The 14436-nt window shown below is 37.0% G+C and overlaps 1 protein-coding gene across 1 annotated transcript in view; it reads left to right on the top strand.

The window, feature by feature from the left end:
- LRP2 (LDL receptor related protein 2) overlaps positions 1-14436 on the top strand; it is a 1335386-nt gene that overhangs the window by 1284834 nt on the left and 36116 nt on the right. The window contains exon 76 of the mRNA XM_044075346.1: positions 8837-8932. Coding sequence (XP_043931281.1) covers positions 8837-8932 — 96 coding nt within the window. The remainder of the gene's footprint in view (positions 1-8836; positions 8933-14436) is intronic.

The following is a 14436-nucleotide window of genomic DNA, read 5'->3' as shown; positions in this document are numbered from 1 at the left end:
TTGCAGGGGAAAGCCCCCCCTGTACGTCCATATGCCTTGTTAATTATATATACTAACACTGAGATCACACAGCAGTTGGGTAAGGGTAAATTCCAATATCTCACTTCACAAAGATCTCATAAAATGCTGCAGGCAAAAACTCCACAGAGAAAAGTGTTCACTCATACGAGTGCTCAGTCTTCTGTCATCATCATCTTATTTCGGCTGTTCCCATTAGGGGTTGCCACAGCAGATCATCTGTTTCCATTTCTTCCTGTCCTCTGCATCTTGCTGTGTCACACCAACCACCTGCATGTCCTCTCTCACCACATCCATAAACCTTATCTTAGGCCTTCCTCTTCACCTGTTACCTGGTAGCTTCATCCTTAGCATCTTTTTCCCAATATACTCAGCATCCCTCCTCAGCACTTGTCCAAACCAAAGTAATCTTGCCTCTCTGGCTTTGTGTCCAAACCTACCAACCTGGGCTGACCCCCTAATATACTTATTCCTAATGCTGTCCACTTTCATCACACCCAGTGCAAATCTTAACATCTTTAACTCTGCCACATCCAGCATAGTTGATCCTTGATGTAACCCCACCTCCACCTTAAATGCATCCATCACTTCCACCACAGACCTTACTGCTGCCACACTACCCTTGTACATATCCTGTACCACTCTTACATATGTCTCTGACACTTCTGACTTCCTCATACAATACCACAACTCCTCCGTAGGCACCCTGTCATATGCTTTCTCTTAAGTCTACAAAACCACAATGCAACTCCTTCTGACCTTCTCTGTACTTCTCCATCAACACTCTCTGAGCAAACATTGCATCTGTAGTGCTCTTTCCCGGCATGAAACCATACTGCTGATCACTAATCATCACGTTCCTTCTTAACCTAGCTTCCACTACTCTTTCCCATAACTTCATGCTGTGACTGATCATTTTAATCCCTCTGTAGTTACTACAGCTCTGCACATCACCCTTATTCTTAAAAATTGGTACCAAAACACTTTTTCTCCATTCCTCAGGCATCCTCTCACTTTCCAAGATTTCATTAAACAATCTGGTTAAAAACTCCACTGCCATTTCACCTAACTCCCTCCATGCTTTGACAGGTATGTCATCTGGACCAACAGCCTTTCCATTCTTCATCCTCTTCATAGCTATCCTTACTTCCTCCTTGCTAATCCATTGTACTTCATGATTCACTATCCCCACATCATCCAACCTTCTCTCCCTCTCATTCTTTTCATTCATCAGCCCCTCAAAGTACTCTTTCCATCTCCTCAACACACGCTCCTCACTTGTAAGTATGTTTCCATCATTATCCTTTATCACCTTTACCTGCTGCACATCTTTCCTAGCTTGGTCCCTCTGTCTAGCCAGTCAGTACAGGTCCTTTTCTCCCTCCTTAGTGTCCAACCTTTCATACAACTCTTCATACGCCATATCCTTAGCCTTCTCCACCTCTCTCTTTGCCATGCACCTCATCTCCTTATACTCCTGCCTACTTTCTTCATCACTCTGACAATCCCACTTCTTCTTCGCCAACCTCTTTCTCTGTATACTCTCCTGTACTTCCTCACTCTTCTGTACATGCTCTAAAAGCTTGTAATCATACGAGCATTCGTCTTTTGACCTGTAACAGTGCTTTTATTAGTTGAAATGACCCTGTACATAATGAATCCAGATATTTGGACATCCAAGTCATTTGAATCCAATAAAAGATAAGCAGCTACAGCAACCACTTCCAACAGACGTCATTGATCAGACACCTAATGGTCTCCTCCAGTTGCTTCAGTAGCAGACTTTCCATTGTCATTGCAACAAAGACATGTTGATCTAATTCTTGTGTTGACTTTTTGGGGTTAAAAACTGCACTCCTGTATCCATTTCTTCTTTTGAGTCTGGTGATGCTGTAGGTTATTTGTACCTGTTGCAAATGGCCAGAAATAAGTTCTATCTGGGTGGATATATGAGATGAACCAGGTCATCCCTGTTTGCCTATAGCCATAGTTCTTTTTTCATGTCAGTAAATTTAGTCAGAATTAAAGCAAGCATTTTTTTTTGTTTTGGTGTGCCTTTTCTTTTTCTCAGATTGAGTCTAGTATGATTATCTCCCTGCATCTTTAACATCTTCCTTTAAATTTTATGTTGGCTTTCTGAAAGACAGTTGCAGGGAAATGGAAATCATCCCCATATAGGATTCCCAGATTTCTGATGGGCCAGGTAGGGTAAAAAAAAAGGTCTTTATTATAAAACACAAGTAGGTCCGTGTTTGGTGATTTTTGATTGGCCTGTATGCCGGTATACTAGCCAATCAAAAAAAATCACACAGCGGACTCTCTTCTGTTCAGTGCGGAACATCAGGCCTGTCCTCATATCAAGCTCTCAATATCAATTCAGACATAATGCAGTAGGCTGCTCTTCTGTAGTTAGATCTTTCATGGATAAGAAAACTTGGAATTCATTTTTATAAAATGGATGCTTTCCTTTCTTAAGTAAACCTGTAGCACTGAGGTCGCTCCTCTTGTATTTTAAAGGTCATTGGCCCTATGAAAGTGATACATAGTGCCTGAATATTGGATAAATGAGCCACGGTGATTTATTCGGTCCTGTAGCTCCTGTTAATAACGTGCTAAGTTGACTTGAATTTGATGGAGCTGGGTGGCATGACTCGCTGTATTTCTTTTAATCAATTGGAGCTCTTCTATTACTTGATGTATTAAGAAAGATGAACTGTCCACTCTGTTTTTGATGACATTGATATCTTCAGTGGGAACTTCCATGTTGGTAGCTGTTGGTTGCCCATATTGTCAGAATAAATCCTGTAAAAATAATCTTTCTGTTCACATTAGCAGTGAATATTAGATAACATTAAAAGGTAGCACTAGCAATCATCAATTACTTTTGAAAAAGCAGGCAAAACAATGCTACTGAAAACAGTATTTTTAGCCTAATATTGAAAGAAGGAATTGATATCCAACAAGTCTGTCTGATGCAGGTGGTCATGTGCACCTCTGTAGTTAAAACAATGTTATTCCTTAGTAGCAACCAAGTAACCACCGATAATAACTCCATGATATGCAGGTTAAAGTTGCTTTCATGTGATCAGCGTTTTATTAAGGTCATATCCACTCAAATCCTATGTGCTATTACAGACATAGCTCTCAACCTTCCATCGCCAAAATGAGGAACACTCGCCTTCATAATGTGGAACAAATGGGCAAAATGTGGAACACTTACTAATGGCTTACTAACAGCTTCAACTAGGAAGGTCATAGGATGGTTAACATATGCTAGTTGTACTTACAAAGAAGATCCTTTAATGAATTAATATGATTAATTTCAATTTGCCATGGATTTCACTTAAAAAAATTCCTAATACTGAATGTGTGACAGACTCTTTCAATGTGGAACTTTGAGGAATTCGAGGAACATGAACTTTTTAAGACCCCAAATGAGGTACGTTCCTCGTAATGAGGTACACTTCAGAGGTATGATCACAGATAAAAAAAGAAAAGCTGCTGCAAAGCCACAACATGGTATTTTAATAAACCAAATGTAAGCATTTTTGTTTCCAATGCTACAGAAACATCATCAGACAAACAAATGCACTACCTCACATCCTTTAAATACCATAAAAAGGTAAGCCTCACTTCCTTAAGAGGGTGGCGCCCAAGTGCAAGGCATGTTATACAGCATCTTGTGCAACATCTCACTTTCTAAGAAAGGTGGCACCAAAATACAAAACATTTTTTTGCCTTCATAATAAATAAAATCCTAGTACATGTTAAATACTAAAAACATATGCAAACATAAATATTAATGCCAATAATAAAATTGAATTAATGTTTATATACTAAAAAAGTACATATTATTTGATGATAAAAATCAAACGATACCCGCTTTCACCTTTAAAATGAGGCTTAATGAGTGCATATTGATCAAACCTGATGTTTACATTTGTTTAATTAAAATACCGTTTTGTGGCTTTGGACCAGCATTTCTTCTTTTTTGCAGTGTTACTTTTCGGTGTGGTTGCTATTACAGATAAACATATTTACTTGGTCTTCAACAAAAACTAAAAGCTAGCAACAATGCTTATACAAAACTAAGGCTTTTCTCTCACCAAAAGATTATGTCATCTGTATCCTTTTAACTTCCTTCCTTAGTGTATTCATCACACAGTTTCACAAATCTTCAGATACTTGTGAAAAATAAATTGGAACAGGTTTACATATAAATTGCCCGACGTGCATCTGGTTATCACCAGGCTCTGTCACTGTTCCTCCTTCCATTCTCTCTCCGCTAGCCTGAACTTAAGCATGTCCTAAGTTACAAAGCTTTGGCCACAAGCTGTTATACTCTAAGTGAGGGTTATTATCTGCTACCAGTCACTTTGCAGTTTGAAGTAATCTTCTGCACATGCTTAATGTCTATTTCCAAATAAAAACGAAATGCTGTGGTGGTGCTTGTTACCCTCTGTTTGTTGGCAAACTATGGTGTAATCCCCCACTTGGTATGAAGTGGACCCCAAGTTCAGTAGCTTTTAAATGTAAATTAAAAAACCTATTCAGTAAGTGGTTTTATGCAATTGTTGAGTTTTTAAGCAAATGAACAAGTGTAATTTGAATTACATTTTTAGTACCATATTTCTTTTACATTTGCTACATACTCTGTTTAATGATATGCATTTGTTTCTTATATTTATGCTATAACTTCTGTTTTTTACTCTTAATATAATATTTCTCTACTTCCTGGCAGGTGCATCAAGTTGTTGGTTTCCTATGTGCTCGTTTTTATGTATGCCACCTTCTTCCGCTATGATAGCCATTATAATTTTATAATTGTTTGTAGGATTTTTTATTAATGAATCCATGTCTTATGTTTTAATTTTTGACATCTAGCTTTATTAAATAAATTACAACATGACAGCAGTACATATAAAAAAGGAACTAAACAACTTAAAAATGTATATTTGCTATTAACGCACACAGCATCAGTATAGGAGAGCAAGGCAGTACAAATGAATTCTACCCCTCAGCTTGCAGTTTCCACCAAACTTTCAATAATGAATACAGCAAATGAATGCCAGAAGTCTCTGATGTTTAGAATAAAGAGATTTAATCATCCTACAACCTAATGGGAACTGCTTAACTTTATATTCTAGATATACATATATATAGAGAGAGAGAGAATCTGAAAGTCACCAGCCTTTATTGTTTATACACCCCCAGTAAGGACAGTTGTCAAGAGCATCTCTAAACACTTCCAATGTGCTGCAAAATAAGATTTTATCATTGCTAACATCTGCAGAACCCTACATTATCAGCTCTGCATGGATCACCTTATTCATATAGTGCAGCACCTAAGAAAAATCTACCGAAATCCACAAGTGATAGTACTTTTGCCCCTTTGGGATATACAACATCTGACAACTGCTTTACTGGGGGGGGGGGCATCCCCATAAGTTGTTCATCATAGAAACATTGAGCTCCCAACATCCTGAATGTGCTGTGCCATCAACAAATCCTTAGATATACTATCTCCTGAGTCCAAGTGGCCCTTATGAATCAACTTAACCATCCTGGGGTCATTAGCCTCATCATTACCTATTAAACTATGACAGGGTAGATGAATTTATTAAAGGGGTTAGGGTTGACATAATAGTTAAGGTGTTTTCCTCATAGACACAAAGTGCAAGGTTTGATTCTCACTTCTGAAAAAAATTTTCCAAACTGAAAATGACCCAGAAGAACAGCTAATCTAATACTTATGAACCTATATATCTATTGCATTATGATTTATTTTCCTATTAAGTGTCTGAGCAGTCTGTGGAGCCATTATCTTCTCAGATGAATGTACCTGGCTCTGATATAACATTCATGAAGAACCTTTAATTTTATGACAGGCTGTAACCTAACCTTCTGAAATTTTCACACTGACACACACACACACACATGCACACACACACACACACACACACACACACACGCACACACACACACACACACACACACACACACACACATACACATAGACTGAGAGACACACACACACACACACACACGCACACACACACACACACACACACACACACACACACACACACACACACACACACACACACACACACACACACACACACACACACACACACACACTCACTTGCTGTCTGTCTCTGAGGTGTAGTTGTCATACTAAGGTTTTTCAACTGTCTTTTTTTAGCCAATAAGAATGAAATGATGTAGTTCCCTTTCTATGCATAAGTGGATATGTAATCTATCTTATATTAGTAAATTAATAACTCAAGATGAAGGGCTCATGCTAGCCTGAAAGCTCAAGTTATTGTAAACTGATGTTGGTCTAGCAATAGGTATTACATTATATATGTGTCTTTGTGTTTTCTGTCAATTCTTGATTTTTAATTCTGTTCAGATAAATTGTGAACAGACATCAGGTGTCTAGAAGTATGGAACAGTGGGTTAATACATTATTTAGTGTTAGTTTAGTTTTTGTCATGTAAACAGCAACCATATGCATGAATTCTTCCCTGTAGCTTCTGAGACGATATTTGATACAGTCATACAAAAATTGTATTGGCTGGCAGACAAAAATTGCTTTGGCTGACTGTGGCGTAATTAATGACAGCAGGCTGTATAGATTAAAATAGGTTTGAGATGACTGCATGTTCTCCCTCCATACATACACTTAACATGAGTTGACTGCCTTCCCTGCCTCCATAGATACACTTAACAAGATGACTGCCTTCCCTCCCTCCATAGATACACTTAACAAGATGACTGCCTTCCCTTCCTCCATAGATACACTTAACATGAGTTGACTGCCTTCCCTGCCTCCATAGATACACTTAACAAGATGACTGCCTTCCCTCCCTCCATAGATACACTTAACAAGATGACTGCCTTCCCTTCCTCCATAGATACACTTAACATGAGTTGACTGCCTTCCCTGCCTCCATAGATACACTTAACAAGATGACTGCCTTCCCTCCCTCCATAGATACACTTAACAAGATGACTGCCTTCCCTTCCTCCATAGATACACTTAACATGAGTTGACTGCCTTCCCTCCCTCCATAGATACAGTTAACATGAGTTGACTGCCTTCCCTCCCTCCATAGATACACTTAACATGAGTTGACTGCCTTCTCTGCCTCCATAAATACACTTAACATGAGTTGACTGCCTTCCCTTCCTCCATAGATACACTTAACATGAGGTGACTGCCTTCTCTCCCTCCATAGATATGCTTAACATGAGTTGACTGCCTTCCCTCCCTCCATAGATATGCTTAACATGAGTTGACTGCCTTCTCTGCCTCCATAGATAAACTTAACATGAGTTGACTGCCTTCCCTCCCTCCATAGATACACTTAACAAGATGACTGCCTTCCCTTCCTGCATAGATACACTTAAAATGAGTTGACTGTTTTCCCTCCCTCCATAGATACACTTAACATGAGCTGACTGCCTTCCCTCCCTCCATAGATACACTTAACATGAGTTGACTGTTTTCCCTCCCTCCATAGATACACTTAACATGAGCTGACTGCCTTCCCTCACTCCATAGATGCACTTAACATGAGTTGACTGCCTTCCCTCCCTCCATAGATACACTTAACATGAGTTGAATGCCTTCTCTTCGTCCATAGATACACTTAACATGAGTTGACTGCCTTCCCTCCCTCCATAGATACACTTAACATGAGTTGACTACCTTCTCTCCCTCCATAGATACACTCACAGAAGAGCAGGTTCCGTACTTAGTGGTTTATTTTTGAAAGGATTTTAATGGAAGATGTGTTCAGAACTCATGCAGATGTTGGCTTATAGCAGAGTGCATTTTATTTACATAAATGGTTTAATAAATTCATTAAGATGATAGCTGCTGTTTCTCCAGAATGACTATTTATTTGGTTGCTTTGTTTATTTATTTGCATTTGTTAACTGAGAACGTGCATTAAGGAAGCATTAACATTTATCAGTATAGATCAGATTAAGTGCATTTAGTGGAATTAAGAAAAATATGCAATGAATAATAACAATAAAAGCAATTATAGTAACAAAAACTGTAGATCATAAATAATGTATGTGGTAAATAGAAAAGAAAAAAATGATATCTGGAATACATGGTAACAGAAGTTATTATATTCTAAGGAATTACAATTTATAATGACTAAACTACAAAATAATTTAGAGTGTAATCAGTAGTTAATAATAATGCAATTAAAATTGTTGTACATTTTATTTTTGTAGATTGTGCCATAAAACATCAGTAGTTTGCACTATTCCACTGCTTCATATCAAGTGACTGTGCAGATGTTCAGTAAATTGGGATTGAAATGTCTGTTACAAGTACTTGTTAATTTTGGTAGGAGGGTATTCCAGACTTTAACAGATACTCCAAATTCTGTGGGATGTTTATAACATGGAGCATAGATTGCTACCCAACTGTTTGTTGGATGGCCATGTCAGAATTCTCCGATCTGATTATTATTATATGCCTAACTACACATACCTAGAATGCCAGTACTTCATCAGGCAAATCTCAGACGTATCTTACCCAGAACATTGCTTGCGTTTTCTTTTGCCAAACAATGTTTAGTGGGCATTTAGTCTACACATTTTCCCACAATTTGTAAGACCAATGGTTATTTATTGCAATAAATGGTAGAACACAGGGAAGCTAGTTAGATGTGCTCAGCAAGAAGGGATGCATGTAGCAGATAACATTTCAATATAATTGAAAAAAGAATGCTTGCTTATGGAGATATGTCATACAGTGACATTAGTTTACAGTCCTGTTAACGTTTTACAGGAAGAAGATGTTGCTACAGAGTCAGGAAAGCAGCCAGTCAATTTTGAGAATCCGACTTACACAGCTGATGGTGAACCCTGTCCACAGCCAACACAGGTAAAAACCAGCAAGCCATTTTTACATTTTTCAGTTTATCTATAAATGGCAAGCAGTTGAGGTAAACAGAAGCTGTGTCTGAATGGTTGGACTTTATATATTTTTTAGTATTACATTTTCTTACTGTTAACAATACAGCATTAGCAACTGATTTTTTTTAATGTGATGTGCTTGAGGCAGTTTCATTTAATTATCATGTTCCTTAATGACATCAGTGTCCCTTTTGTAATAGCTGTTAAAGACTAAAAGACAGGAATTTGGTTTTAGAAGTGAAATAAAAAAGATGAAAATATGAATCTAATGGGGAAAGTGGAGTTACTTTCATTTTTATGTCTTGAGTAATGGATTTTATATCAGCAAAAGGTGAATTTATCATTTTTTTTCTGTCTCCTACATTGTCAGTTTATTTTACATCCAAGATATTAATTCTTTATAAGAAACATAATAAAATAACATGCATACCATATGTTGTTTATGAATTTTTGAATACCATTACTGCCTTGGCTTAAGTCACAAAATATTTACACTTGATTTTGTATGAAGAAAATTGAACTGAAATGTATACTGCTCACCCAGCTTATGCACTTTCTCTTCTTAGTCGTAATATAGGATTTAAAACTTTAAATGTTTGACTAGTCTGAGGTTTTATTTATTTGTATGTTGACAGACATGATCACAAAGCTGATTTTACCTCTTTTTCTCTTGAACCCACTTTGTGTTATCTCTATTACATTGTGTCTTAACATTATTTAAATTCTGAAATAATTCTCTACTTTCATTTTTAATTGCAGTGATACCTAACAAATGTTCAATTTCTGTAGTTTAGTTTTAATATAAGTTGAGAGGGTGGGTTAGTCATAATGGTTAAAGTCTTCACCTCATAGACAAAAGGTACAAGGTTTGATTCTGAGCTCAGGTTATTGGCTAAGCTTAAAATGGCCTTTTAGGAAAATTAGCCTAGTATTAACCTATGAACATGGGTGTTCCTTTGTATTGTGTATTGTCCTTAGTATATCCCATGTGCTGAGCCACAGATTAGTTCATTTGGATCATTGCTGTACCCCAGTATACAAATGAAAACAAACAGGAACAAATGAATAAATAACTCAAGAAATATGTTTTCTGAGGAAGTATGCAGCTATTGACTATTCCTCCCACCCCCAAATTCTAAAATATGTGTTGTAACTCTGACAAGCAACTCTTTTGGCATCACTACCTTAAGTTCAATTATTACACAGCTTCCTTTAGGAAAAACTATGAGCACTTTTTTCCCATTGCTTTCATTTTGTCTGTATTGATGCTTGACAGATTTTGTGAATACTTTTCTCTTGGGGCACAAGAATTGCACAATTTGACAGACGTAATGGTTCTTTTTACTTTTTGTCTGGTCCTCTGTAGCATTGTAGCATCTTAAGATGCTTTCCTTGCCTGAGGGCCAATGATGCGTATTTTATGTCATCCTTACAAGAAATTAATTGGAGTATAAAACACATTTTCAAAATACTGAACCATGCATCATGAAATACGTAATTGTATGTTACGGCTTTGCAGTCAACCACAGAGCTGTAGACAGATGATAACAATATTTGATTAGTTTACTTATTCAAGATAATTTAATTTAAATTAATATTGTTTCTTGTTTATTTAGAATTGAGCTGTATTTGCACTTTCCCAAAATTATATTTTCAATGGTAGTTCTTGTAAGAGGGGCTGGCATTTCCCTTAATATTCCCATTAAGACTTAGGAAAGGTGAACAGCGGTTGGCACCTCATTACAAATATTAGTATGGAAAATATAGTCAATTATATTGATCATTGATATACTTACATCAGGAAACATCAGGTGCTTGTGTGCAGTTACTGTAAACAGTATGCAGAGATCTGTGTTTTTAACAATTACTCAAAAAAACACCAAACACTCAGATTTTGAACTGGATAAAGTGTGTATTGAAGAAAGAATGCCTAGTATATCATATAATGGTAGGTTTATTAATGGATTAGAAGTATTTGTTTCTCAGCACATAAGCTTGTCTATGTAATTATTTTTAAAGAGTTGGTGATGAGATCTATTTCCCACTTCCATAACCCTAACCTGAATAAAGCACGTATTGAAGAATGAATGTATCTACTGCATTCATTTTCTAACCTGGTTGGAGAAATGAGATTTATATTTAAATTTTGATTATTATATGTAGTAAATATAAATAATAATATAATAAATTATATATTATATAATAAATTATATTACATTTTGAACCTGAAGACAATGTCCTATTTTTTTCTTTTCAAATTATATTTTACTCATTCAGTGCATCAGTAGTGTTTCTTTTACTTATGTATGTATTACTGTTGAATTGTAATTATATAATTCTGTGGAGCTTTTCTCCCCAGGCCTCCACTGAAAATGGACTTTCCCGGTCAACAAATGCAATAAATAAATAAATAAATAAATAAATACATACATAAATTTAGAAGACTAATTTTGAACCTGAAATATTTATAGGAATTCTTCTTCTTAACTAAGCTAAATCAGCATTATGATAGTAGAAATAGGACTTATGCTATTCTGTGTTTTGGGGGTGGGAAAGTTAGTAAACTTCGGCGTAGTTTATATTAATTTTCCTTATGGGTGGGCCTGAAGTAATTTATAATATCTAGTAGAGGCTCAGGGATGTTTCTGTCATCTGAATGAAGTTTGGTGTGATAGTCTTAGTATCTGTATCTTAGAATTTTGATTAGAAATATACTTTTGTGTCACCAACGCTGCCTAAATGGGCACATGATGCAGTGATATTGGGCGATTATACTGCACATCAGATTGTAGGGAGATGGATGCCTATGTGGAACAATAATCCAGGCAGTCACTGGAGGTGAACCAGTATACAACAATATAAGTAGTGAAAGTTACCTGGGAGAAAGAGCCATGTGAAATGGAAGCTGCACTAGATTGTGGGGATCAGGCACTCCAAGAAAGGGGGGTCATTATCATAGTGGGCTTTATGGGGTGGGGCACAGCAAAATCCTCTGCCTAGGGCTCCTTTTCACATAAGGCCAGCCCTGTGAGTATATACATGTGTTGTTTCTCTTCTACTAAAATTTAGCCATGTGAATGTACAAGTGTAAATGTGAGTTAGACATTCAGAAACAGAGACAGTGACAGAAAGATGGGGAAGCTTTCAGCAAAAGCAGCAACATGATACAAATAAATGTCTAAAAAGGCAGGCTTAGTCAGATTTGCTCAATAGTTAACATGGTGGAACAGGACTCTCTATTGAGATATGAATTCCTATTGTATCTTAGTATACATGCAACATGTATAGTGGATGCATACTAATTTTTTCTCACTTTTAATTTGGATATTCTCAACATGTCTGTACTTTTCAGAGTTAATATAGCAGTGCATCACCAGTGCGTGTTGTAATGGGGTTTTCACCTGCCATGGTTTGATCAAGTGAGCAAAGTCCATGTAACTAAATTCTGCAATGTTTTATCTCCTAACTTCAGCCTAGTTACCCATCGAATGCTTTGAAATATTATTTCAAACATTCTCTTTGAATGTTTTGTTTGAGTTGCCAGTTTTATGTATTAACTTGATGTTCTTTATTTTCTGTACTTGGATTCCTGAAAAAAAGTTCTGCCTGAAGAAATCCAAGACTGGGGTTTATAAAGAAGCACAGCATGTCTATGCAGTTTTAGGGCCAAAGAGCCCCACTATGTGTCACAGCAAAGGCCCGAGTTTAGAGGTTGTTGTGGAAGTGTTCTACTGGTCTGACAAATAGCGAATTACATATATTAAAATGGAGCAGTACTATACTGACTGACCAGCTATAGAATCGCCCTAGCAATTTGCAACAATAGCTCTGTCTGCATGCCCCATGTCTGTAACAGAATGTAAGATGGTTAAAAAAGTTTGTATGCTATAAACGGCAATATGTAGTACCTACATCTAACAGAAGATGTCACCTGAAGATAGCATGTAGAGCATCGTAGAAGAACTATGTAGACACACTACAACAATGAAGGTGGCCAAACACAAAAAGATCTCCTGCTTATCCAGTAAATCAGGAGGAAGACGGGTAGGATAGGAGGGAGAGAAAAACATATAAGGAGAACTAATAGGCAATTTCAAGGCAGAGGGGTGAGAAGTGAATATATTTTTTTCAATTATTTTTATTTATTTTTTTCCATTGGTCTAAAACATCATACATAGTAAAACAGGTAGAGGTAAGACCTCTTCACAGTAAGTAGATGATATACATTGATGGTAATACAAACATACATAACAGAAACAATCAAAACTATTTACACTATGTACATAGATGCTTTCTATAGTCGAGAAAAAAACAAAAAAAGAGTTGTTACATTTCAGTAAAAATTATTGTGGTTGCGAGTATGTCTTAGAAAAAGAAGAGAGAGGGAAAAGAAGAAATATTTCCTGAGCTAGAGAAGTGAATATTTTTGAGGGGACACAGCTTCCATTTCAATCTGAAGGGAGATGGGAAGGTATTCACAGGTAAACCAGGAAAGGAAAGAAGATTAGAAAAGCTTGCAGGTGCAGACTGACAAATAAAGCATACTGACAAATGTGTGTGCGTGTGTGTGTGTGTGTGTGTGTGTGTGTGTGTGTGTGTGTGTGTGTGTGTGTGTGTGTGTGTGCGCGCACTCGGGGGGTTGCACATACAAAAGGAAGGGTAGACAAAGGATGGGCTTTTTTATGCAAGGTCTCGGAAACAACATTACCAACTTGAAATTAACCAATCAGCACAAAATAAGGGTCATGCTGCTGAATGCTAGGAGCTTAAACCAGAAACTATACTCCCTGGAAGCACTTCCATCATTACAGGATATAGATGACTGTGCAGTCACAGAAACCTGGTTTAAGGCCTCATAGAGTACCCCAGCTTTGCAAGTCTACAATGCCTTCCACATCTTTAGACCACAAAAGGAATATGTGAAAACCAAAGGAGGCAGTGTTTCAATCTATATTAGAGATAAATTCACCTCACATGTAGTTAGACTGGATAGCTCCATGGAGTTACTCCAAGTCCAGGTTACGGTGGGTAAGACCCCCCATTCAAGTCCTAGCCAGTTATAGATCCCCCCCATGTGTCACGACACCCATGAAGCCTACTTAACCAAATGAAGACAATCTAAATTTTACTGAACACACTGATTATGGGGGATTTCAATTATCCCATCAACTGGGAAACTTACTTTAGCCCAAACTCGCTAGCACAAAAGTTTCTTGACTTTGTGAATTCAAATGCACTGGAGAAAATTGTCCATACCCTGACAAGAGAAACAAACATTCTAGATCTGGTTCTCACCAACATGTCAAACAGGTGCACTGCTGTAACTGTTGGACCCTCGTTAGTTAAAACTGAACACAAATCAGTCACCTTCGAATTGACACTAACACCAGAACTCACAAAGGGTGAAATCAGATTAAATAACTTCACTAAGACAAACTATGTTCTCATAAGTGAAAGTATAAATCCATTCCA

Source organism: Protopterus annectens, chromosome 6.part1 (assembly GCF_019279795.1).
Source record: "Protopterus annectens isolate FY-2018-M chromosome 6.part1, PAN1.0, whole genome shotgun sequence".
In the NCBI taxonomy this organism is placed as follows: domain Eukaryota; kingdom Metazoa; phylum Chordata; order Ceratodontiformes; family Protopteridae; genus Protopterus; species Protopterus annectens.
The sequence above is the reverse complement of the archived record's forward strand: the minus strand, read 5'-3'. Positions and strand labels throughout refer to the sequence as shown.